This window comes from Dasypus novemcinctus, chromosome 22 (assembly GCF_030445035.2).
Source record: "Dasypus novemcinctus isolate mDasNov1 chromosome 22, mDasNov1.1.hap2, whole genome shotgun sequence".
Lineage (NCBI taxonomy): Eukaryota > Metazoa > Chordata > Mammalia > Cingulata > Dasypodidae > Dasypus > Dasypus novemcinctus.
The window spans coordinates 67,052,735-67,078,938 of record NC_080694.1 but is presented as its reverse complement, the minus strand read 5'-3'; the positions used below and the strand labels follow the sequence as shown (position 1 = coordinate 67,078,938).

The 26,204-nt window shown below is 45.4% G+C and overlaps 1 protein-coding gene and 1 pseudogene across 1 annotated transcript; both read left to right on the top strand.

The window, feature by feature from the left end:
* Positions 1-1,331: 1,331 nt before the first annotated feature.
* On the top strand, positions 1,332-9,173 carry LOC105745049 (methyltransferase N6AMT1-like). Its single transcript, XM_023585632.2, has 2 exons — positions 1,332-1,340; positions 8,362-9,173. The coding sequence occupies exons 1-2, from the start codon at positions 1,332-1,334 to the stop codon at positions 8,887-8,889; spliced, it is 537 nt and encodes a 178-aa protein (XP_023441400.2). The 3' UTR covers positions 8,890-9,173.
* A 5,522-nt stretch (positions 9,174-14,695) lies between these two features.
* Positions 14,696-16,361, top strand: LOC105744217 (saoe class I histocompatibility antigen, A alpha chain-like; annotated as a pseudogene).
* Positions 16,362-26,204: the final 9,843 nt, after the last annotated feature.

Here is a 26,204-nt window from a genome sequence, read left to right as displayed (position 1 = left end):
TAATAACAAGTCTACTTTAGTCCCTTATGCTTGTTGATTCCTCAATCTTGAGGATTTGGGGATGGTAATGCCAACTCTGTTTCTGATTGAGAGGGGCCTTAGATCCCATGGGGCAGATGAATGAATTGGTCTTGCTTGCAGTTGTAGATACTCTGTTTTTGGGATGGGATTTGTCCATCATCATCCTTTTGTTAGTTGTCCTGGATGAGTCCAATGAACTGAAGAAGAGGTGTTACAGCTCTGCTGAAATTCAGGGTTCAACTGGCATATGAATAAACTGAAAATTTATGTGTAGTGCTAATTATAGGTTCAAATAAATGGGGCAAAGGACCATATGTAGAGAAATTATAAGTGAGTCTGTTACATTGGGGAACATATATCCCAAAGTAATTCCCACTGATGGGGGCTGAATTCCTAAGATTGTCTGCCCTGCCTATAGTGTCTAGATATCGCTAGGGCCTTCAGGAGCCCTGCTGTTTGAAGTACTGTTTGCTGTGGCAGTCAATGAGATCCTGCTGAGATGTGTTTAAGCATAACCTCTGGAATGACATCCTGTGCTGAGACAAGCTCAGCAACAGGTTTGTTCAAAGGTAAGGCAACACAGAACTTACAGAAATAAAGGACATAGAGAAAACAAGATAGGAATGAAGGATGGAACCAGGGGGTTCACAGCTTTGGGAACTGACAGCCTCAACCCTAGTTTTCACATCATATTTATTAGGAGCTCCAAAACAACTGTTCCTCATCAGCATGGCAACATTTGCTATAACTGGGGATAAGTGCAACAAATAGGGAACAGGTAAGCCAGTTTCCCACGACAATCCTGACTCATTTTGAAATCTCTCAGCCATAAAAACTCATTTGTTTTTACTAGTCCCCCTTTTGGTCAAGGTCTTTTCCCAGATGCTTGCTAGTCAGCAGTTGGTAATAATCCCATGGTGCCAGGGAGGATTGTGCCTGGGAGTCATGTTCCACATTGGAGGGAAGGTAGTGCATTTATATGTTGAATTTGGCTTAGAGAGGGGAGCACATTTGAGCAATGAGAAGGCTTTCAGGAGGTAACTCTTGGGCAATATATAATCCAATGCTTAGTTTCAATTTCAAAAGAACAATTTTCATAAGTACAAGTGCCAATATTAAGGGCCAGGTATAATGATCTGTCTTCCTTCACTAAGCACTACCCATGTACTTGGGAATTTCTTATCCTCTATTGGAGAAGGTAATATGAATCTCTAGGATGGGAATTCAATATTCTTCAGTTATTGTGTGGGTCTCCACTCACTGAGACAATGTCCCATGACCACTTGAACATATTCATATGCTGTAGAGACATGCCCCAGGTACTCCCCTCCTCTCATATCCCCCCACCATTGACACCCACAGCAGTGATCCTCTCCTGCCACATTGTGACCCTCAGAAACAACTTCTGAGTTCATGGAAAGTTGGTCTACCAGAAGTGACAACACTGATTCCCATCCGTGGAAATATGATGAGCTAGTAATTAGATGGAGGTGGGAAAATGGGCTCATGGTAAAAAGAAAACTAGAGTTGGTTCTCTTCTTCACACTAGGTGAGTTAAAGACTTTGTGAATGGTAAAATTATAAAATGAATGAAAAACACAAACCAATATATGAGTATATTTATGATCTTATAGTGGTTAAAAAAAATCCTTAAAATGGACCCTAAAAACGCAAACTATCAGGTAAAAATTTGATAAAATTTAATTTAAAAAATTCAAGATTTTTGTCTCCTGAACAGCACCATAAAATCAATGAATGATGTTTTCAAGTCTAAAGAAATGAAAATCCAGAACATATAGTCAATTCCTGCAAACCAACAAAAGAAAGAACAGAAATTGAAAATGGGCAAAGGGCATAAACGCAAACTTCCAGAAGAGATGCTCAACCTCACAGGTAGTCAGAGAAAGTCAAAAGTAAACAACAGTGAGGTGAAACTGGCCCTGGGGGTTGTGGCCCAGAGCCTCTTCCTCTACCCTTGCTCATGCAGGGCAATCCCTTTGACTCAGTACTTCCGAACGTGCCATCCACATCCCTCAGGGAACTGGACAGAGTACAGTGCAGATGCAGCATGTGCAGTTGTTCGTTTGTTCTGCTCCACACCCACCCAGGAAAGCCCTGTCTGTCTACACCCTAGTTCAACATGCAGCAAGTGAAGCAGAGCCCGTGGGGATGCGAGTGCGGAAGGTCTGAGCATGGTGGGAGGGCCCAGGACTGAGGCCGGAGGTGGGACCTGTGGACACCACGTCCAGCAGCCACAGACCAGCTGGACAACTGGACAGACAAGTCCATTTAACCATGTGATGTGCGAAACTGTAAACTCTACTTGTGTAAAAGTAATAAAGCTGCACACTTGCATACAAAACTGGCAGGATTCACAAAAAAATTGAAACCCGTAGTTGACTATGTGGCATGACAAGGGAAGTGGGGTGGAGAGGGGTTTCTCACCTCTGAAAATGCTGGTACTTTTAACCCTGAGCACAAGCTACTTTATGACAAACACAAGGCAGCCCTCCTGCTCCTCCTGCTGGTGGGACCACCAGACCCCTTGGCTTCCCTCTGGCGCAGACACGGTGGTTCCGCCCACCTCACTGGAGGACAGAAGAGCCTCTGGCTTCTTTACAGCAAGGCCCCCTCTTGCCAGCAGGTCACTCGGGTGATTGCTCAGGTCACAGCCATTCGCAGTACAGTTTTGTAAGGAAGCTCACGTGGACGAGGGCTTGGCTGCCTTGACCCCGGGCTTTAGGAGTGGAGCTCCACAGCCAAGACGAGTAGAGGCTTCTCTGTGGGGACCTGGGCTGCAGGTGAAGGCAGGTTTCTTTAGGGACTGGGTGGGAGGGTGAGTGTGTGAGGATCTACCTTGAAAGGAGAGAGACCTAGAACCATAAGGGCAGGGGAGAGAGCTGTCACCCCAACAGTGATTATAACGTGCTTTGTCAAGGGTTTTAGCAGCAGCTTGCTCCTGTGTCCAGATAATAACAGGAATAATAAATTTTAGGAGTTAGCCAGAGCTGAGGAAAAGTCTCACTTCACAAGATGACGGGCTCTGGTGCTTGCTCCACTGTCACCAGGGAAGTCCTGGTCACAATGATGCCCCCCCCAGCAGCCCCCCAGTTGTCCCACAGAGCCACGAGTCCAAGCCTTTCACTCCACACGTGACATGCACAAATCCTGGTCACTCACTTTATTAGGACACTCTCTGTGGCTCTAGAGAAGTGACCTGGAGGAATCAGATCAGAAGGCACCTGGGTCCCCAGCAGGGGAGGCTGTAAACTTAGTGCCAGCCCAAGAGACCTGATTTCCCCATGACAATTATTTGAAGAGTATTTATTTTAGATGTTTCCCCCAAAACTGGCTGGCACCCAACTTTGTTCTGCCTTAGGCCAGCCAAGCCTGCCTCTGCTTCTCCACTGGAGGAGCAGACAGAGCACACGGGAGGATAAAATAAAATCAAAACCACTGGTTGCCCTACCTGCGTGGCCGCCCACTCCCCCGAACCCCAGGGCCAGTGCCAAGGCCTGCTGCACCCCAGCCTTTCAGGTACCAGGAACCTTCCTTCCCGAGGCAAAAAAGAAAAGCCTTTGCCCAGAAAGACACAGCCAAGGACGTCCAGGAGGGTTGCCCATCTCAGGCCAGGTGGCACTTGAAATTTTCTGTTCTTTTAAGAGTGGCCATGTGGTATGGTGACAGATGATATCAGGGTCTCCAAATAGCCAAAACTATTTTTTAAAAGAAGAACAAATTTGGAGGACACTCACTTCCAGGTTTTACAGCATATTATCTAGCTACAGAGGTAAAATAAATAAATAAATAAACCAGCATGGTAGTGGCATAAACACAGAGAGATTGACCAATGGAACCAAATCTAGAGTTCAGAACAGACCCTCCCATCTATGGTCCAGTGATCTTTGACAAGACTGTCAAAGATGGGTCAGAATAGCCTGTTCAAACACAGTGCTGGGAGAACTAGATATCCATATCTCAAAGAACGAAAGAAAGAGGACCCTTATCTCACAGCTTATTAAAAAATTAGTTTAAAATGGATCAACAACTTAAATGTAAAAACTAGAACCATAAAACTCTTGGAAGAAAATGTAGGGAAACATCTTCAAGATCTTGTGCTTGGTGGTATTTTCTTGCACCTTGCTCCCCAAACACAAGCAACAAAAGAAAAAATAGATAAATGGAACTGTCTGAAAATTAAATACTTTTGTTCTTCAAAAGACGTCGTAAAGAAAGTAAAGAGGCAGCTAAATGAATGGGAGTAAAACCTTTGGAGACCATATATCTGATAAGAGATTGCTCTCCATGTTGCATAAAGAGATTATGCACCTTAACAACATGACAAAGCCACCCTATTAAAAAAATAGGCAAATGATTGGAACAGACGTCTTTCCAAAGTAGAAATACAAATGGCCAAAGGATACATCACATAACTAGCTATTAGGGAAATGCAAATCAAAACCATCATGAGATATCATCTCTCATCATACTGCGTGGCCACTCTTAAAAGAACAGAAAATTTCAAGTGCTGGAAAGGATGTGGAGAGATAGGAACATTCCTTCACTGTTGGTTGGAACATAAAAAGGTGCAACATCTGTGGAAGATGATCTAGCGGTTCCTCAGGAAATTAAATATAGAATTCCATATGGTCCAGCAATCTCACTACTAGGAATATATTTAGAGGGACTGAAAGCAAGGACGTGAACAGCTATTTGCACACCAATGTTCATAGCAACTTTATTCACAATTGCTAAAAGATGGATACAATCTATGTGTCCATCAACCAATGAATGGATAAACAAGTTGTATATTCATATAATGGATATTTCTCAACTGTAAGAAGGAATCAACTGGAGAATCACATGACATCTGGGAGGAACCTTGAGGATATTATGTTGAGTGAAGAAGCCAGACACAAAAGGACAAATATTGTATGGTCTCACTAATAACTAAATATAATGATTAGAATTATGGATTTGGATTTTGAAATGTAAATTAGTGGGAGATGGAATGTGGGATGAGAAGGGGGTGAAGATGCTGGAAATATGTAGAATGTTTAACAATGTCCAATATATGTATTTGGTAATGGAAGGACCAGATGGTAAGATATTATTGTGAATGTTACACTGTTGATTTATCCATAAATCAGATTGTGCCTGATACTAGTAGTCTAGGAAGATTCATGTTAGTGGGAAAACAGCTGGAAGATGATATTGGGAATATATGACAATGATTTTGGAAATAGATGAAGATTGTGGTTAATAATATAAGTAAAGGAATGTTCTTCTATTACAGGGTGTTAAGTATGTACAGGATACATGGAAAATGTAATTAATGTAATAAATGGACTATAGTTAACATTGCAATGTTTTGTAAAAAAAGCAGAGTTGGTACTATACTAATTTTTTAAAGGTAAAAAAGAATATGGGTTTGGGTTTGTGAGATATTAATATGATAAAGTGTTTTTTCTCTTCAGTTTTTGGCATTAATAAGGAGAAATTGACTATATCATTTAACAAATCTGTGTTCATCTGTGTGTCTTTCTGAACACTAGAGGAGCAATTGAATTAACAGTTCCAATTACATGAGATAAAAGTGCCTGAAAAAAAACTTTTCAGGAGTAATTTTTCCATAATTTATTGAGCTGCCTTTTTCTGTTCTTTCATTTTTGTGAATTTGAAATAAAGTTTTTAAATTTTTTTAAAGATTTATTTTATTTATTTCTCTCCCCTTACCCCGTACCCCCATTGTCTGCTGTGTCCATTCACTGTGTGCTCTTCTGTGTCCACTTCCTCTTGCTTTCCCGGTGGCACTGGGAATCTGTGTCTTTTTGTTGTGTCATCTAGCTGTGTCAGCTCTCTGTGTGTGTAGTGCCACTCCTGGGCAGGCTATGCTTTTTTTGCATGGGGCGGCTCAATGTGGGGTGCATTCCTTGCTCATGGGACTCCCCTACATGGGGGACACCCCTGCATGGCATGGCACTCCTTATGCATGGCAGTGCTGCACGTGGGCCAGCTCACCACACAGGTCAGGAAGCCGTGGGTTTCAACCCTGGACCTCCCATATGGTAGGTGGATGCTCTATCAGTTGAGCCATATCTGCTTCCCTAAAGTTGTTAATAAACAAATTTCAAAAAGGATGATGAGAACATTGTTGAAAAGATAACAAAGGATTTAGAATATTACACAGACTTAGTTGATAAAGCAGTGTCAGGGTCTGAGAAAATCTAGTCCAATTTTGAAGGAAGTTCTAATCTGTGTAAAGTTCTATCAAACAGCATCACATGCTACAGAGATACCTTTAGTGAAAGGAAGAGTCAATTGACATGGCCAACTTCCTTGTTGTCTTATTTTAAGAAATCCCCACAGCCCCCCACCATTCAGCAACCTCCACCTGATCAGTCAGCAGCCATCGACATCGAGGCAGGACCCTCCACTAGCAAAAGATTACGACTCGCTGAAGGCTCAGGGGAGGGTTAGCATATTTTAGCAATAAAGTATTTTAAATTAAGGTATGTATCTTGTTTTTGAGGCATAAAAGTATTTATTGCACTTAATAGACTATAGTGTAAGCATAAGTTTTATATGCACTCAAAACCAAAAATTCGGGTGATTCATTTTATTGCAATATTTGTTTTATTGCTGTAGTCTGGAATTGAATCCACATCATCTCTGAGGTAGGCCTGGACTGTTGTACCTGTGGAAGGGATAATGTTGAGGAGACTTCTCTACAACCATAGTGTGATCTTGGCAACCTCCATGAAAGAACCTCTCTCCAGTGTCAGTGAGGCTTTACCGGGTTTCGTGTGAATAACTGTCTAATGTGTATGTTTTGGGTCCTGTGAATAACTTTCCTCTTTGAGTTGGCTCCCAGGAAACTCAGAACCCAGTTCAGGGACCCCCTGGAGTAAGAGGGTGAAAGCTTACAGCCATATGTAGGTATTCCTGGATTCACTTTGTGTTTTCCTGCCCTTATTTTCACTTCAGCCCAACTTATGCTATTATTTAACTTAATTTTGAAAATCTTGCTCCATGTTGTTTTTGTTGTTCTTGCTACTTAGAGTCCATCTAGTAACAATAAATAATAACCCCCTCACTTAGCCAGTATTGTCTTGGGGTGTAATCAGGCCAGGGACAGGGAGAGGCTGGAGTGAGAGTGGGGTGACAGGCCTTAGAGGGGGTGGGGGCAGGCAATTATGCAGAGCTGGGAACTGTTTCCAAAACACTTGGACCTCTGAAATGACACATTTTGTATTTTTTGCAATAAACTTAAATTTGGCAAAACGTATTAAAATGTAAATTTATAGCATGAAATGTATAGTAAAGGAAAAATAGAAACAACTTATGCGAATATATTTGATAACTGAGACAAAATGGACAGTTTTCTTTAAAGAGACAAACTGTCAAAACTGAATCAAGAAGAAATAGGAAATATGAACAGCCCTGTATCAATTAGAGAAATTAAATTCATAATGAGCAACCATCCCACAAAGGAAACTCCAAGTTCAGTGGCTGCACTGGTGAATTCTACCATACATTTAAGTAAGAATTTATATCACTACTGTGGAAACTCTTAAAGAAAATAAAGGAGGAGGAAAACACACTTTCAAATCATTTTGTGAGGCCTTACCAAAGCCAAGAAAGGTAATAAAATGAAACTGTGGTGGGTAAGTTCATGGGTCCACTGGGCCAGGCAGTGGTGTGGTGTCCATGTGTTTGGTCAAGCAAGCACTGGCCTGATTGTTGCTGTGAGGACATTTCGTGGATTTAAATCATCAGTACATTGATGGCATCTATGGCTATGACATCTACTATCAACTGAAGATTTTGCCTTCAATAATGAGAAACGTCTCACCAAATCAGTTGAAGACTTAAAAGGAGGAGAGATGGTTTCAGCAGTCAGAAGAGGGAATTTCCGTCTCTACTTCAGCCAGCTTCCCCAGGGAATTCATGGAAAACCTTCTCTGGAGTTCCCAGCTTGCAGCCTGCCCTTTGGAATTCAGAATTTGGATTTGCCCATCCCTACAGTCACATGTGAAAACTCTTAAAAAAATCTGTGTCCTTAGAGAACCCTGACTAATACAAACACTTTAAAACAATGTCTCTCAGGAATCATTTTCAAAATAACAGCAAATTGAATCCAACATAATTTAAAAATATATCACATCATGACCAAGAAAGAGTTATCCCTAATGCAAGCTGGGATGAATATAAGAAATTTAATCTAATTCATCATTTCACATAATAAAGAAGAATAACGCTTTTGCCAAGGTGTTGCCTTGGTCTCAGGAGCTTAATTCCCCCTTACCGCGCCGTGATATTTGACCTGCGTTTTCTCAGGATGAAACAAACATTAGAGTGGAAATATGTCTTGAAGTAGGATCAGGGTCTGGTGTGGTGTCTGTATTCCTAGCCTCAATGATAGGTCCTCAGGCATTGTACATGTGCACTGATATTAATCCTAACGCAGCAGCTTGTACCCTGGAGACAGCACACTGTAACAAAGTCCACATACAGCCAGTAATTACAGATTTGGTCAAAGGCTTGCTACCAAGGTTGAAGGAAAAAGTTGACCTTCTAGTGTTTAATCCCCCCTATGTAGTGACTCCACCTGAAGAGGTAGGAAGTCACGGAATAGAAGCAGCTTGGGCTGGTGGCAGAAGTGGTCGAGAAGTCATGGACAGATTCTTTCCGCTAGTTTCAGATCTGCTTTCACCAAGAGGATTATTCTATTTAGTTACAATTAAAGAAAACAATCCAGAAGAAATTTTCAAAACAATGAAGAAAAAAGGTCTACAAGGCACCACTGTACTTTCTAGGCAAGCAGGCCAAGAAATTCTTTCAGTCCTCAAGTTCACCAAGTCCTAATATACAATGTGTCCTGAGAGTTACTGAAAGTGGAATGCATTTAGCATATTTTTAAACTGAAGTCATTCCTTGATCTACTGGAAATTTGTTTGAAATTTGTCATAATGTAAAAGGTAGACAGGTGGGGACATTCTTTTTCACTCAGCAATTAGGCCTACAGGAATATTTGTACAAGTACAAGTAAATATGTATATTGTAAATAAATTTGCATTTTATATATTAAATGAATTACAGTATATCCTTGTTACTGAACATGCAGCTGTTTTAAAATATTGAGTCAGATCTATATATACTGTACCAGAAGAGGTCCATAATGTACTACTGCATGAAAAAAAGTAAGTTGTAAAACAGTATTATACTATATGTATATTTTTGAAAAACTAACAGTATGTTTGTATGTATATATTAAGATCTCAGAGCATAAATAATAACAAGTGGGAATGGAGGAACTTTCACTCTTTTGTATTTGCATTTATACAATGATAATGTATTACTTTTATAATTTAAACATTACTTAAAAATGAACAAAAAATAAAATATAAAAATTAAAAAAAAATAAAGAAGAATAACAATAAGATCAGCTTCATGTAGAAAAAGCATTTAAAAGCGCAACATCCTTTGCTAATAAAAATTTGTCAGTAAACTAGGAAGAGAAGGCAACTTCTGCAAAGTGAGAATGGGCACCTATGATAATGAAATAACTAGGTATCAATGTAAAGAATGTTTGTAAGATCTCTACACTGAAATCTATAAGTATACTGCTGAGGGAAAGTAACAAAAACCTAAATAAATGTGGAGAACTATCCCGCCCATGTCAAGGATTGGAATATTCATTATTAAGTTATAACTTCTCCCCAAAGTGGGTTGTTTAAATACAATTCCAATCAAACATATGGTAGGCTTTTAAAAACAAATTGACAAGCTGATAGTACAATTTGTAAGGGAGCAGGAAGGATTTTGAATAGCTAAAACTTTTTAAATACCTATTTCAAATTCCAAAAATAAAATAAAATACCAAAAAAATGGCAGCTCAACAAGTTATGGAAGCATTATTTCTAAAATGTTTTGTTCAAGCACTTTTATCTCATTGGATTCCAACTACTAACTCAAGTGTTCCTCTGGTGTTCAGAAAGATACATGGCTGAAACAGATTAAATGCCTTAAAACGTTTTTGAAAAGAGTAAATGTGGAGGATCCACCGAGCAGATCTGAAAACTTACTAGGAGCTCCAGTAACAGCGTGAGGGCAGTGGTAGGTCAATGAACATAAGAGTACAAATAGAACCACAGGTGCATATGCTCTAAAAACGGCTTCCCCTCATCCAGTGGGGAAAGGATAGAGTATTCAGGAAATGGTTGAAAGTTTCAAAAACGGTTTTGACACAAGGAGCGGCGGGACCGAGGCCGAGGGGACCTGGACAGCTAAGACCCCCGAAAGAGAAACGACCCGGGACGCCGGGCTCCTGCGCGCAACCTGGGGAAGGTCCACCTTGGTGTGGGGGATGTGGGCAGGTCCTGGTCCGGGGTCTGGGGAGGCGGGAGGGTCAGCCCTCGGGTTCGTGGAGCGCGTGGGCAGAGGCTGGGCGGGTCTTATCGCCCACCTCCCCGCCGTCCACGAGGGTCTCCAGCCCCCAGGCCGCGTCCTGCCCTCCGCCCTCCAGGACCCGCATCTCAGGGGCCTCCAGCTGCGAGGCCGCCTCCCCGCACCCAGCCCGGGCCGCACCAGCTCAGCTGATCAGGAGCTGAAGAAGCGCCTGCAGGTGGCCAAGGGCTCTGACCACAGGCTGCCCAGGGCTGGGGGGAAAGCGATGAGAGGGGAGACCCTGAGGGTCCTGGAACCAGGGGCCGCGGCCTCCAGGAGCCACACAGCCGCGCTCGCCCCTCCCTCGGGTCCTTGATTTCCCCACCCAGTCTTAGGAAGGCTCTGGTGAGGGGACCCCTCAACCACTTCCCGTCCTTCTCCCTGACTTCTCCTTCTGTTCCTGGGTGTGTTTGGATTATACCATTCCTGCAAAACAGAAAAATGGTCAACACTTAACACTTATAACCAAGTACAGGGTAACACCTGAGTAATTACCATCCAGGTGAGAATAGAGACCTCCACCCCGCCCTGGCCAGAAGCCCCCTCTGACTCTCACTGAGAAGACCCCATCCCTCCCCTCACTGTGTCCACGAGGCTGCCCCTCCCCTCTGGCTCCTTCCCAGCCACTGTTTCCATCTCTGTCTCCCAGTCGTCCCCACTTCCCCCCTCTCTTCTCTTCTCAGGAGCCCACCCTTGTTCCTAGGCCAATGCCAGGGGCGCTCACCCTCCCTCTCCCCCAGATCCTAGAGTTGGGGAATCACGGATGGATTCCTGGAGGAGGCGCCCTCATGCCTGGAAGCAGCAGCAGGAACAAGCGTCAGGGCCATGGGCGTCCAAGGACCTCTCCTAGGAGACAGGGGGACTGGTGCTGGGGAAACCCTCGCTTGTGATCCACCTTGGGCCCGGGAACCAGATGGAATGGTCTGGAGATCGTGCTCTGCCCTGAGGCCAGAGTCCACGGTCACCCCCAGGGAGGAAACGTCTATGTCAGCGTGGTCGCACAGACCCTGCCCTGGATCACGGGCGCCCCCTGATGTGCAGATACTTGCCCGGATGCTGGGGGCGCAGGGAGACCCCGGGGAGGGCTCCACTGAGGGCAAATGGGAGCGCGGGTCTTCTGTCCTCCGCCCGGTGGCCACGCGGGGGCGCCGCCGCGCTCTCTAGGATTCTGACGTGAGGAGAGGTCGGACTTGAGTGGGGCAGAGCTGGGGAACCTGGTGGTTCAGCACTGATGGGAAAGGGGGTGAACTTGCCTTCTGAGCATCCCTGGAGTCCACTGGAGTCAGACTCCGGGTGGCACACGGAGTGGGAGAGGATGGGCGCTCAGCAGCCCTTGTGCAGTCCTTGAGGTTTCCATCTCTTCCCCAGAACCCCCACCCAGCCCGCTTGAAGGCAGCACCTGGGAGCACTGGAGAGTAGATTTTTTTTCACATAATCCCTACGCCATTTCAAGGGCCTGTTTTTTTTAAAAGTAAACTTTTAGTGTTAGGACAGTTTTACACTTACACCAAAATGGTGAAGATGTTCAGAGAGCTCACAGACAATCCCCACTTCCCACATTGTTAGCATCTCACATTCCTGGCACTTTGAACCTGCTAATGAAGGAATGTTGATGCATTATTAATAACTAATGTGAAGTTCGTGTGGATTTCATTAACTTTACCCCATGTCCTCTCCCTGTCTAAGGATCCCATCCATCGCACCTGATTACCTTTAGTCCCATCGGGTCTCCTTCAGCTCCTCTGGCTGTGACAGTTTCTCAGACTTTCCTTGTTTTTTGTGTCCTTGAAAATTTTGAGGAGTCTAGGTCAGGATGTGTAGACTGCCTCTCAATTTGAGTTTGGTTGATGTTTTTCACATGGTTAGACCAGGGCTGTGGGTTTTTAGGGAAAAGGCCATGGAGATGCCATATCCCAACAGAATAAGAAGAGACCATCAATGGACTATAATTGATAGCTTTATCCACTCACATATAGAAGGACAATGCAGTTGCTTCTGGTTTGGGGAAATTCATAAGCTGCTATGAGCATTTCTGTGCAGGTTTTTACCTAAATATGTCTTTAAATGAGATGACCAATTACCTGGAAGTGGCATATCTGGGTTGGAAGTTAAGTCCATGCTTAGCTTCTCAGAACCTGCCAAATGCCTTCCATGGTGGCTGCACCCTTTGCCTTCCTACCAGCAGGGAGTGTGGGTTCTTGGGCTCCACGTCCTTGCCAGTGCAGGTGTCACCACTCGTGACAGACTGAAAATCCCCTCCCAACCCACAAATGACCTCTGCATTCTAATCCCTGGAACCTGTGAATATTACCTTATATGGCAAAAAGGAGCATTTGTATATGTAATTGATCTAGAGATGGGGGATTAGCCAGGATTATCCCCATGGGCCCTAGGTGTGATCACATGGATCTCATAACAGGGAAGTAGGGGGAGATTTTACTACATCCACAGGAGAAGGTGACGAGAAGATGGAGCAGAGATTTGACGATGTTGGCCTTGAAGGCTAGAGTGATGCAACCAGAAGACAAGGAGAGCTAGCTGCCCCCAGAAATGGAAGAGGCAAGACACAGGTTCTCTCTGCTTAAGCCTCCAGAGGGAGCCAGGCCTGGCTGATACCTTGATTCCAACCAGGGACGTTGACTTTGGGTTTTTGGCCTTCAGAATTGTGAGAACATAAGTTTCTATTGTTTAAAGCCACCAAATGGGGAGTGGAGGTGGCTCAAACCATTGGGCACTTCCCTCTCACATGGAAAGTCCTGGGTTCAGTTTCCATAGCCTCCTAAAAAACAGAACAAAACAAAACAAAACAATGAGCACAAAATGAACAGACATAACAGACAGCAAGCAGAAACAACAAACAGAGGGAGAACTAAATAAATAAAATAAAGCCAACAGAGGTGTGAAAATGTGTTCCATTGGCAACAGAAAACAACCCATCAGTTTATTTTATTTTAGTTTATTTTATCCTTCTAACTGGTATGTGCAGGGGCATCTCATAGTGGTTTTATCTGCACTTCCGTAATGACAATGACGCTGAGCATATTTTTAGGTGCTTATTTGCCACCTGTGTATCTTCTTTTCTGAGTTATCTGTTTAGATGTTAGTCTATTTTAAAAATTGAATTGTCTTCTTACTGCTGAGTTTTAAGAGTTCTTTACATATTCTAGGCAGGAATCCTTTTCAGAAATGTGACTTGAAGTATTTTATCTCTGGCTTGAGCCAATGAGAAAACATAAGATCTCAAGAGAAAATTACAATGATCAAAAACTGGTATCCTTCACCCTAAGCTTGACAGATTTCCAATAATTACACATTTTCTGGTGGAATCTGTGATAATTGTAGCAAGCATCACCTTTGGGAAATATGTAAAGAAATGTGTCCATACTGGAAGATCTACATAACTCAGTGGGCCAATGTGCTACTTTAAAATCTTCATGCTTATTTATGCAAAGACAGACTGAAGATTTCCATGTCACAAGATACAATATTCTACAATAAAATTTCAGACTGCAACTCACTTTTACAAACTATACTCATATGCTTTTCGTGTAGTAACAAAGGTGAATGTCAATGCTCACCTGAAAAGGCTAAAGTACTCCTCTCTTTTCCAACATGTATATCCAAGGCTGAATTTTTATTCAAACCAAATAACAGAATGAATGTGATATGAAAGTCCAGGGGTGCTCTATTGAGACTGCTGAGAAAGATTTGCAAAAATCTAAATTGATCCACTCTTCTTATTACATTGTTTGCTTTTGGAAATAGTTATCAACGTGTAATGAGTTTTTGGTGTAAGTATTAATGTATAGGAATCTGTAGTTTAAAATCCATTTTAATTTCTAGTATGGTCAGTACCAACAGAGGTCACATAAATCTCCTTGGGGTCCTGAAGCTGTGAAGAGTCAGGACCAGGCCTCACTGATGGGGGAGAGAGTGCTCGGTGCAGGGGAGGGGTCAGGCCAGTCCAGGACCCGGTCTCGGCTCTCGGTCTGGCCCTGAGGCTGGCGTGGGGGGCGGGGAGGCCGAGCTGAGGAGTCCCCGGGTCCCCGCAGTTTCATTCTCTTGTCTCCCAACCCGAGTCAGGTCCTTCGGCCCCAACCCTCGTGAGGTGGGCCCAGGCTGCCTCCTTTGCGGGCCGGGTTCCGGAGAATCCAATCGCCGGCCCCGCCGCCCATCCAGGGCGCACCCCGACCCGCCCCGGACTTTGGTTCCTCCAGACTCGGCGATATGATCAGGACGCAGCGAACCCTCCTCCTGCTGCTCTCGGGGGCCCTAGCCCTAACCCCGACCCGGGCGGGTGAGTGAGGGGTCGGGGGGCGGCCCCGGAGGTGGGCAGGGGACCTCCGGGGACGGCCGGACCCGGGAAGGCGCGTGCCCCCAGCTGACCCCGTACCATTTCTGTCCGCCCAGGTTTCCACTCCCTCAGGTATTTCTTCACCTCCACGATCCGGCCCGAGCGCGGGGACACCCACCACATCGCCGTGGGCTACGTGGACGACACGCAGTTCGTGCGGTTCGACAGCGACGCGGCGAGTCCGATGTTGGAGCCGCGGGCGCCGTGGGTGGAGCGGGAGGGGCCCGAGTACTGGGAGCGGGAGACGGCGGGTCTGCAAGGACAACACGCAGACTTTCAGGGCGTACCTGCGAACCCTGCGCGGCTACTACAACCAGAGCGCGGCTGGTGAGCTACGCGGGGCCCGGGGTCCGCGCACGACCGGGATCCCCAGGACGGCCCGGGGTCGCCCCCAGAATTGGATCCCAAATACACCCCGAGGCCGCGGGACCCGGGACCCTCTCCCTGGAGCGCGGGAGGGACTTTTCCTCTGTTTCGTTTTCAGTTTAGACCAGACTGGCCGCGGGGCGGGCAGGTGGGGGGATAGGGGTCGTGGCTAACGTCGGGGGTGGGGTCAGGGTCTCACACCTTCCAGTGGATGTCCAGCTGCGACGTGGGCTCCGATGGGCGCCTCCTCCGTGGGCACCTTCAGTTCGCCTACGACGGCGCCGACTACCTCGCCCTCAACGAGGACCTGCGCTCCTGGACGGCGGCGGACACGGCGGCGCAGATCACCCTGCATGAGTGGGAGGAGGCCGGTGAGGCAGAGCACAAAAGAGCCTACCTGGAGGGCAAGTGTGTGAAGCACCTGCAGAGACACCTGGAGAGCGGGAAGGAGACGCTGCTGCGCACAGGTACAGGGGGCGGGGCTCCCCAACCCCAAAAGTCCTATTTTATTCCTGCTGGTCACATGAGCGCTGCTAGAATGGCCAGGAGAGAAATGGAAAGTTTCTGCACTTCCTGACCTTCCCGCAGACCCTCCAAAGACACACATGACCCGCCACCCCATCCCTGACCGTGGGGTCACCCTGAGGTGCTGAGCCCTGGGCTTCTACCCCGCAGAGATCACGCTGACCTGGCAGCGGGACGGGGAGGACCAGACCCAGGACATGGAGTTTGTGGAGACCAGGCCTGCGGGGGACGGAACCTTCCAGAAGTGGGCGACTGTGCACGTGCCTTCTGGGGAGGAAGAGAGATACACATGCCACGTGCAGCAGGAGGGGCTGCCCGAGCCCCTCACCCTGAGATGGGGTAAGTGGGACGAGGTGGGGGCCTCTTCTAGGGAAGCAGGAGCCCTTCCGAGCTGCTCCAGCAGGGTCAGGGCTGAGCCTGGGTCAGGGCCCCTGACATTCCCCCCTTCTCAGAGCCGCCTTCCCAGCTCCCCATCCTCATCGTGGGAATCGTGGCTGCCCTGGTCATCCTTGGAGTGTCCGTGGTGGCTGGAGTTCTGATCTGGAGGAGGAAGAGCTCAGTAGGGGAGGGGCGGGTCTGTGGTTTCTTGTCCAGGGGGGTTTCCAGCCCAGGTAGCAGTGTGCCCTGCCCCTTCCTGGTGCCGTGAAGCCCCTCCTCACACACGTGCCCATCCAGTCTGGGCCTGTTACTCACTTACTTTATAAACCTGTGAGAGAAATAGGACAATGTCCCCAATGATGACGTGGAGGCCCCTGTTCCCAGCAGTCAGAGGGAAGGGGCTGCTGAGGACAGACCTCCAGGAGGGCAGAAGGTCCAGCCCACACATCCCCCACCTTGTGTTTCCTGATCCTGCCCCAGGTCTGGAGTCACGGTTCTGGAAACTTCCCTGGATCCAGGACTAGTTCTCAGGACCTCATGTCCTCCTCTCACTGGTTGTTTTTCCACAGGTGCAACAGGAGGGAGCTACGCTCAGGCTGCTGGTAAGTGGGGGATGGACGGGGAGGTGGTGTGGAGGGTCAAGGCTGACCTGAGGCTTTGGGGAGTGTAGATGGAGCCCACGGGCAGCTCACCCCATCACTCCTTGACTCACATCTCCCTGTGGCTCTGACCAGACCCTGTGTTTGTTCCTCTCCAGCCAGTGACAGTGTCCAGGGCTCTGATGTGTCTCTCGAGGCTTCTAGAGGTGAAACCCTGGGGACTGAAAGGGGAGAGGGGATGGGCTGAGAGGACATGCCTGGGTCCTGGGGATTCCTTGGACATGGACATGAGGACTGTGGAAGGCTGGTCATGATGTCAGCATTTACAGAGATGACCTGACCTGAATGTGCTCTTTTTTTTTTTTTTAAGATTTATTCATTTATTTCTCTCCCATTCCCCCACCCACCCTAGTTGTCTGTTCTCTGTGTCTGTTTGCTGTATGTTCTTCTTTGTCCACTTCTGTTGTCAGCAGCGTGGGAATCTGTGTTTCTTTTTGTTGCATCATCTTGTTGTGTCATCTCTCCGTGTGTGCGGCGCCATTCCTGGGCAGGCTGAACTTTCTTTCACGCTGGGTGGCTCTCCTTACAGGGCACATTCTTTGTGCGTGGGGCTCCCCTATGTGGGGACACCCCTGCAAGGGCACTCCTTGCAAGCATCAGCACTGCACGTGGGCCAGCTCCACACGGGTCAAGGAGACCTGGGGTTTGAACCGTGGACCTCCCATGTGGTATGCGGACGCCCTAACCACTGGGCCAAGTCCGCTTTCCCTGAATGTGCTCTTGATTGTTTTCTTCTGTAGCATGACAAAGCTGCCTCGTGGGGGATGGAATGATTCAGGAGCACGTTCAGGTCGTCTCTGTAAATGCTGACATCATGACCAGCTCTCCACAGTGCTCATGTCCACATCCAAGGAGTCCCCAGGACCCAGGCATGTCCTCTTGGCCCAAACCCGCTCCCCTTTCAGGCCCCCCAGGATCTCACCTCACAAGGAAAGATGTGCGGTTTCCATGGCTACACTTTTAACATAAGCAATGCAGCAATTAAGCCTTTTGGGTAAACAGGGCAAAGCTGTCTTGGGCCAGGAGAAATATGAGCAAACACACTTTCTAGTTTAGAAGGAATATTGATATTCTATTCATGAAATATTTTTTTTGAAGATCTATTTATTTATTTCTCTCCCCTTTCCCCCACCCACCCTGGTTGTCTGTTTTCTGTGTCCATTTGCTGCATCTTCTTTGTCCACTTCTGTGGTCAGTGGCATAGGAATCTGTATATCTTTTTGTTGCATCATCTTGTTGTGTCAACTCTCCGTGTATGCGGCACCATTCCTGGGCAGGCTGCACTTTCTTTCGTGCTGGGCGGCTCTCCTTATGGGGCACACTCCTTGCGCATGGGGCTCACCTATGCAGGGGACACCCCAGCATGGCACGGCACTCCTTGCACACATCAGCACTGCACATGAGCCAGCTCCACACGGGTCAAAGAGGCCTGGGGTTTGAACCGCGGACTTCCCATGTGGTAGACGGATGCCCTAACCACTGGGTCAAGTCCGCCGCCTATTCAGGAATTATTGTGATTAGTAATCGAAGAAAATGTGGCATTGGTGTGGAGCAAGTGGCCGGGGTGGCTGCTGGAGGTACGGAGTGGGAGGAAGAGATGTGATGTGGGGGTGTTTTCAGGACTTGGTGTTGTCCTGGCTAGTGCTGAAGGGACAGTTACCAGACATTGTATGTCTTCCCATGGCCCACTGGGTAGACTGTGGGAGAGTGTGGGCTATAATGTGGACCATTGACCATGAGGTGCAGCGGTGCTCAGAGATGTATTTGCCAAATGCAATGAATGTCTCATGATGATGGAGGAGGTTGTTGTTATGGGAGGTTGTTGGGAGGGGGGTGGGGGATATATGGAGACCTTATATTATTTTTAATGTAACATTAAAAAAAATAAAGACAAAAAAGGAAAAAGTGTGACCTACAAAAATAAATAAAGAAATAAAATGCGGGTTGATGTGGCCTCTAACATGTTTCCCTGTTATGAAACTCCTTTTTGTTATTAAAATCAGTTCTGTTTCTGTTTTAAAAAAAAATAAAAATAAAAGGAATACTAAATCCTTGTACTCTGAGATAAGTTCTTTAATTTACAAGTGTTGTTAATATGCAGCTACATTGCTTGTTGTCACGATAGCTTGAGTATCTATAAAGCCACTTTTAGATAATAAAGTTGTCTGAGGAGTCTCTGCTCACAGACCTCCTGAAAAAAAAAAGACTCCCTTCCTTTGGGATGTGATGACTTTCCTTCCTCAGTTGGCATCGTGTGTCTGCATTCCCGTTGTATCCTGGAGGATGGGAAGGTAGCTCGCCCCATGCCCCCCATGTCCCCACACTGACCTGTGTTCCCTGCCCCGACCGACCATCCTGCTCAGGAGAGCTGGGTGTGGAGCGTCCACAGCCCTGTCTTACTTTATGGTGCCCTGAGCTACCCCTTCCTGCTTCCCTTGAAAATGAGAATTTAGGAATGGTTTTGGTTTTACAAATCCTTGCTATTAAATGAATGTGAGGAATTGATTGAGAGACAAAGATTCTTAATCTAGAGAGAGGAATTGAATTGCCCAGAGAACCTTCCAGAATCCATGCGTCTGCTGTGTTGAGTGCTGCTGTGAGGAGCCGAAGGTGGACAGGCCTGTGTCCAGTCAGTGCTCAGTCCACGTGGGCTTTGACTCATCCAATCCTCAGCTGGGCTGTGCTCACTCCTCCTGTCTTCGTCCCTGCAGTAGGATTCTGTCCCTCCAGGACCTGAGGTCACAGGGTGTCAGACGTCACCTGGCCTCGTCCCATCTGCAGAACTGTGGGCAGTAAGGCTCATGCAGCTGGTCATCCAGGCTCAGCCTGGTCTCCCCTCAGTGCCCCTTGTTTGTGGGTTTGCTTGATGGTTCTCTGATGATGGAGGAACATGGCTTTTCTTGCTCCTCTCCACGAGGTCTGCTCTCCTGCTCTGTGTCCCCGTCTCTGACTCCAGCAGGCATTGTGTTGACCGTCACTGACCCACGAGGCCCAAGGCAGCTCCTGCCCATGAGCATCTCTGATACCGAGAGACTGATTTCTAGACCATCCAGCTCCTGCCTTGTGCTGGGCTAGTGTTACCTGGTTGTTCTTTCCACACTTTTCCCTATCTTTTCTAAGGAATCAGATTCTGGAATTAGCACTAAGGAGGAGTGACAGTTTCGACTTTATTTATCTCCTGGTGGTTTGGTCCTTCTCTGCCGCCTGCCCTCCCTCTCTGCCCTTACCCAGCTCCCCTGACCCCAATGCTGGCTGCAGCCCAAGCCCATGGATTTGTAGAGCAGACCCTAGTGTAGACCCACAGGTGGGCAGTGGGGTCTTAGCCTGGATTGCTCCTGTCTTGGAGGGAGTTGAAATTGTGCTGTAGTCACAGGGGGTGGAGGGGAAGGGAGGGAGAGCAGCACTTCTGAGGACAGTCCTGGTGGCCTCAGCAGGACAGTGAGTGGAGGTTGTGCTGTCGCTGCCAGGAGACCACAGCTGTGTTAAGACAGGCACGGGGGGGGGGGGGGTCCTCACTGACCACTCCTGCACCTGGTGTTTGTGGAGGACTGTGGAGAACACCCCTTTTTAGCTTCTGGGAAGCATTTGGAACTAAAAACAGCTAAAATCCCTGACCTTGGTGAGAGCTAAGCTGCTGTGTGAACTCAGGTTGTCAGTGCGGGCTTCATGGAGGCCGTGACCTTTGAGGACAGCTTAAAGGTCATGAAGGATGTATCCATGAGGATGTCTGGGAAGACCTTCCCAGACAGGAAACTGGGCAGCATGTCACGGTGGGCCGGGGCAGCCTGTGGTTCTGGAAAGATCAGGAGGCCAGAATGGCTGCAGCAATATAATGGTGATGGGCAGAGGTTGGCCAGATACTGGGGTTTGTGGATACAGAAAGGCTTAAGTTTTCTCCATTAAATGGGACTTTTTTGAAAAGGAGACACATGTTATGATTTCTTGTAAAAGATTCCCAGGCTTCTGTGCTGAGAATATGATTGAGAGGTGAGGGGTCAGTGAGGAAGTAGGGAAAAGAGGATGAAATCAATGCAGTGTTTCAAGTTGAGATGTGTGTTGATCTGCCTGGATAGGAGCAGGGAAAACAGTGGGAAATAGAAGTGTATATTTATAAATATTTTAGGGTTTCCTAATGGATGAAATGTGGGCTGTGAGAGAATAAGAAATCAGGAGGACACAAGAAAGTTCCTCTATACAAAGGAAAAAAGGTTTTGCCAATAGAAACATCAAGTTGTCAGAGGATGTGGGGAAGACTCTGGAAGGAGGATAGTTGAAGGTCATTACAGGCATTCTATTTAGGAAAATGTGAATCTGAGATGTCCATCAGAAAAGTAAGTGAGATTGTCAGTTGCCATTGGAAATATGAATCTGGAGATTAGGAGAAGTGTCTGGACTGGAAACACAGATTGGAGGTAAGGCCATATAAATGATATTTTGAACCTAAAGAGAGGACAAAGTCAGTGAGGGTGTGATTAGCTACAGAAAGGAGAGGAGCAAGGACTGACCCCTGGACCTCCCAGAGCTCAGTGATCCAGGAACCTCATTCGAGTGACTGCACAGCTCTGGCCCCATATCTGGAAGGCACGTAGACCAGGGTGCCCCAACTTCTCAGTGCACAGGAACCTGCTGGACATCCCACAAGGATCCAGAATGTCTGGGTAGAACACGAGGTTCTGTGTTCATAACAAGAGGGTGCTGAGTTGCTGGATTCCAGGTCCATCTTTAGAGCAAGAACCCAGACAAGGGGGCCACATGTCTGTGCTCCATCTTCCCTGGGGGGGGGGGGGTATGTGCCTTCTGGGCTCTTGCCCCATGTCCTGAGATGGGGGTCTGGGAGAAGCCTGAGTGCTTCATCACAAGCCCCTCAGGCCATCCTGGCTCAGCTGGATGGTGAAGCTTGTTCTGTCAGTGATGAGGGAAGTGCCCCACGAGGTCCTTAATCCATATAAAAAGTCCTTTCTGGACAATAATAGTAGAAAATCTATCATCAGTTATGAGGATGATGTTGGGAAATGCATGCGCTTTCTCTATGATGGGGTATAGCCAGATGGGGATTTATAAAGTGGCTCAAAGTTCTCCATAAATTAAAACTCTCAATTCTTGCTATGTGACATATTTCTTAGACAGATTTCTTACTCAATTATTTGGGGCAATTAAATGCAGTTAAATGTTTCTAATTTCAACATAAGGTATTTATATACATGATCCTGGGCCTCATTTTATTTGGAGAAAACCACAGAACCAGGATAATGTCCCACAGTCAGGGACATAATCCATGACTGCACTAGACGGGGTTCCCCGAAGGAACCAAGGCTGCTGCTGCTGGGCAAGGGGCTTGGCCTGATGCTGGACATGGAGCCCACAAGTAAGACCCAATGCTCCTACCTTAATGACCCTGTGCCAGTCATGCACCACTGCCCACTGGACTCTGCACAGTCCAGCATCACTGGGTCAGTATGTCCTGAGCCAGAGTCTGCTGTGGTCACCTGACAGGGAGGCCAAGGCTCCTCTGTGTACAGCTCAAGCATGTTGGGAAGGTGAGCTTCCCTCTTCATGGCAGGCGGTGGCTCTGCTTCTACCAAGGCTCCTTGAGTGTGGAATTCCCTGGTGTGGGAAGAGGTCCAGGTGCTGTGGGATGGGCAAGGAGGATGGAAAGTGAGGACAGATGTCAATTCCTGGAACTGGGATCAGACTGGAATTTATGTGGTACCCTGATGGCACTCGGGCTTGTTTGGAAAAGTGGGTGACTAATAAATGACATCTTTCAACTCATTTCCTTATATTCTGTTATGGTTTCACCTTTTCTCTCTGTCAGTTTATCCTCACCAAAAAGTAGAGGACATTGCTGGATGGATATATGATTTCTGAAAACATCTCTCCCTGTCTTTTTCTCTTACTTGGATTAAGAAACCCCAGATCTATAAGATTTCAGAGGACCATGTGTGCACTGACATTTCATATAACTCCTACATTTCCTTGTCCATGCACATATTTCCATGGAGAGGATCCATAACCTTTATAGTTTTTTTGTGACCCCATAATAGTCTAATATACCCCCCAGGGTTAGACACTGTGCTACTGCAAGTTGATCAATAGCAGCTGGTCAAATAACTTTTTAGCAGACCCAAGGACACGTTATACACACTCCCCTATTGCTTGTGTGTCTACAGTCTGGGACATGATAAAGTACATGTTCACTTGTTGCCCTTAATCTCAGTTTCCATCTGGTTCTCACTGTGGCTGGTAAACGGTCCACAGAGCAGTGATAGCCACAGACCACACTGAGGAGCATTGGAGGAGATGGACCATAGTCCAGAACCTACCTTGGTGTCCAGTACTGGGCAGGAAGTAATGAGTAGCTAAGAACATTCCATTTTCAGTAATATGGTGGATGCACATTTAAGGCTTTATCTTCCATTGAAGAGAACTAAAAATAATATAAGAGCATCTAATTAGTATTAAAGAAAAAGAACAATCATTCGGGCCAAAATATCCATAGGGAAAGGCATCTAGAGAGAAATTGTATTCATCCGTGATCATGTGTCAAATCTGAAAATCATATCTTTAATTTTGGGAGCTCACAGGCTGAGGTAGATAGGAGCTGACACCAAAACTTGTTCTTGTAGGGAATGAAATAGGAGTCAGTCCATCACCCTGCAACCTAGGAATCCAAAGGTTCATAGCCTCAGAGCAAGGGAGGAACAAAAGAAATCTGTCTCATCCTCCAAAGAAGAGTGTTCTGAGGAAACATACCTTTTAGCCAAGGGTGGGGGCTGAGTGGTGGGAAGGAGAAAGCAACTGTTTCTGAGGATTGTGACCACCAGCCAGCCCTCCTGTGGTTTGTTGTCCAAATGTGCCTCACCTGTGGAACAACATAGCTTCAAGCCATGGATTGCGTGTGTAATATCCTGGATTGGTGGTGATCTGAAATTTGGAAGAAGGAAACAAGAGCCTCTAGAAAATTCCATATTTAATCTCTATGTCAAAGATTTTACATGATTTCACAAGGAAGAAGTGCAGCTGAAAGCAAGAAATATATAAATGAAATAGAAAAAAACATGATCAAGAATCAGAAAGAGTAGATTAAAAAGAAAGGCTCAGAAAACTTCAATATTGAAATTATGAGTTGTGGAGTATAAAATAATGCAAACTATTTTGTGTAAGAAAAAAATGTTTAGCTTGAAAATTCCTGCTGAACATGGGAAACTAAAAATGACCTAGCTATTTTGTGAAAGAATCAAATATACTTCTCAGAAGTTAAAAACATTAAATTAGGAATTCAGTTTGGAATTGTGCTTTGGGTCATGATATAGGAAGAGCAATCTGCCCTACACAACTTCAAATTCAGATAAATATAAGAGACAAATTTTTCAGGCACTGGAGAACAGATACAAGAATTTATGGTGGCTGAGATGAGGATAACAAAAGAGTTGAGTTCTACAGTAGTCCAAAACAAAGAGCAGGAGGGAAATAATAAAAATAAGACCAAAAATCAATAAGATAGAAGACAGAGAAAAAGAATGATGATTTTTTCATCTTTATTTGATTTTTTAATGTTACATTAAAAAAATATGAGGTCCCCATATACCCCCCGCGGTGCTCAGAGATGTATTCACCAAATGCAACAAATGTTTCATGATGATGGAGGAGGTTATTGTATACAGACTCTTTGGAAAGTAAAAGGACAAGGGAACATGACATTAGATTTCTCAATCTAGATTAAAGGAACAGTTTCCTTGAAAAGCACAAATTACAAAAGAAGAAACAGAAAATTTTGTTCATGCCTTTATCAATTGTAGAAATTGAGTTAGTAATTGAAAATATTCCCATAGAAAAAACTCCAGGCCCAGAAGTTCTCATTGTTGAATGGTATGAAACACATAATGAAGAGATAATATCATTGCTACCCAAACCCTCTCACACATTAAAGGAAGAACAATTCCCAATTCTTATATGGGTCCAGAGTTACCCTCATTCAAAACCAGGCAAAAACATCACAAAGAAAGAGAAGTACAAAACACTATCCCTCATGATCCTGGTCTTAAAAATCTAAACAAAATGTGAGGGAGCAAGCCAAATGCAAAAATACATAAACAGTATTATAGATCATGCCAAATTGGACTCGTTGGGATTGCAAAGGTGGTTTAATAGCTGCAATTCATCTCTGTTAACCAAATTAAATACAATAAAGCAGAAACACCACATCACCATTACTGCAGATGCAGAAAAAGCATTTGCCAAAATACAACACTTTCAAGACAAAATCTCTCGCCAAACTAGGAATAATAAGCAGATTCCTCTATATGGTTTCAGGCATCAACAAAAGTCTATGCTAGCTAGCACCATACTCGATGAAAAGCTAAATACTTTCTTCCTAAGATCAACTAGTTAGAGAGGTCCACTCATACCATTTTTATTTAACCTTTTTCTGGACATCTTAAGCAGTTCAAGAAGGCAAGAAATGAAATTCAAGACCTAGAGATAGTAAAGGGAGAATTAAAACTGCCATTATTTGCAATCAGCATGATCATATATGTTAAAACACCATTAAAAAATCTCCACAAAGATATCAAAATAAAGAAATGAATTTAGCAAGGTCACAGGATGCAAGGTCAGTACATAAACATTAATTCTATTACTGTATACTAGTGATGACAACCAGAAAATGAAATTTTTAAAATCCTCCACATATAAATATTTATCAATAGTTACAAATATTGTCAAATCCTTATCTGACACCATGTGGTATTTTGGGTTGGATCCTGGAATAGAAAAAGAAAAGGGCATTTGTGGAAAAACTTGAAATCCAAGAAAAGCTTCAGCAATTAAAATAAACTAATTATTTCTTCATTGCAACAAATTACAGGGCTTAAGTACTAACTACAGGGGAAACTGGGTGTAAGATAACTGCAACTGCCTGTACTATCTCATCAGCTTTTTTTTGTAAATTATTCTAATATTTAAAAGGCTTCTTTAAAAATTGGAAGGAATATTTGGAAATAAATTTAATGACAGGATGAAAATCCTTTACCCTGACAACTACAACAGATTGCAAAGGGAAATAAAAGCAGACCTAAAGATATGGAGGGATAAACCTTTTCATGGATTGGAAAACCAATATTGTTAAAAATATACTGTAAAGGATTTTGTAGATAAGGGGTTCTTAACAAAGGGTCCATGAGCTTGAATTTTAAAACAAAGTAAAACATTATTCTTGTGGGACGAGTTGGTGTGGGTGTGGTATATTTACTGAATAATACACAGGATAGTGTGGACTTAGTAAGGGGTCCATGGTTTTCCCCTGACTGGCAAAGGGGTCTGTGGGAAAAAAGGGTTAAGAACCCCTGCTTTAGATCAACAAAAACAGAGAATTCATTGTTGTCAGTACTGAATTACAAGTAATTTTTGAGGAAGTCTTTTGGATGGACAGGAAGCGTGTTTGTGTGCGTGTT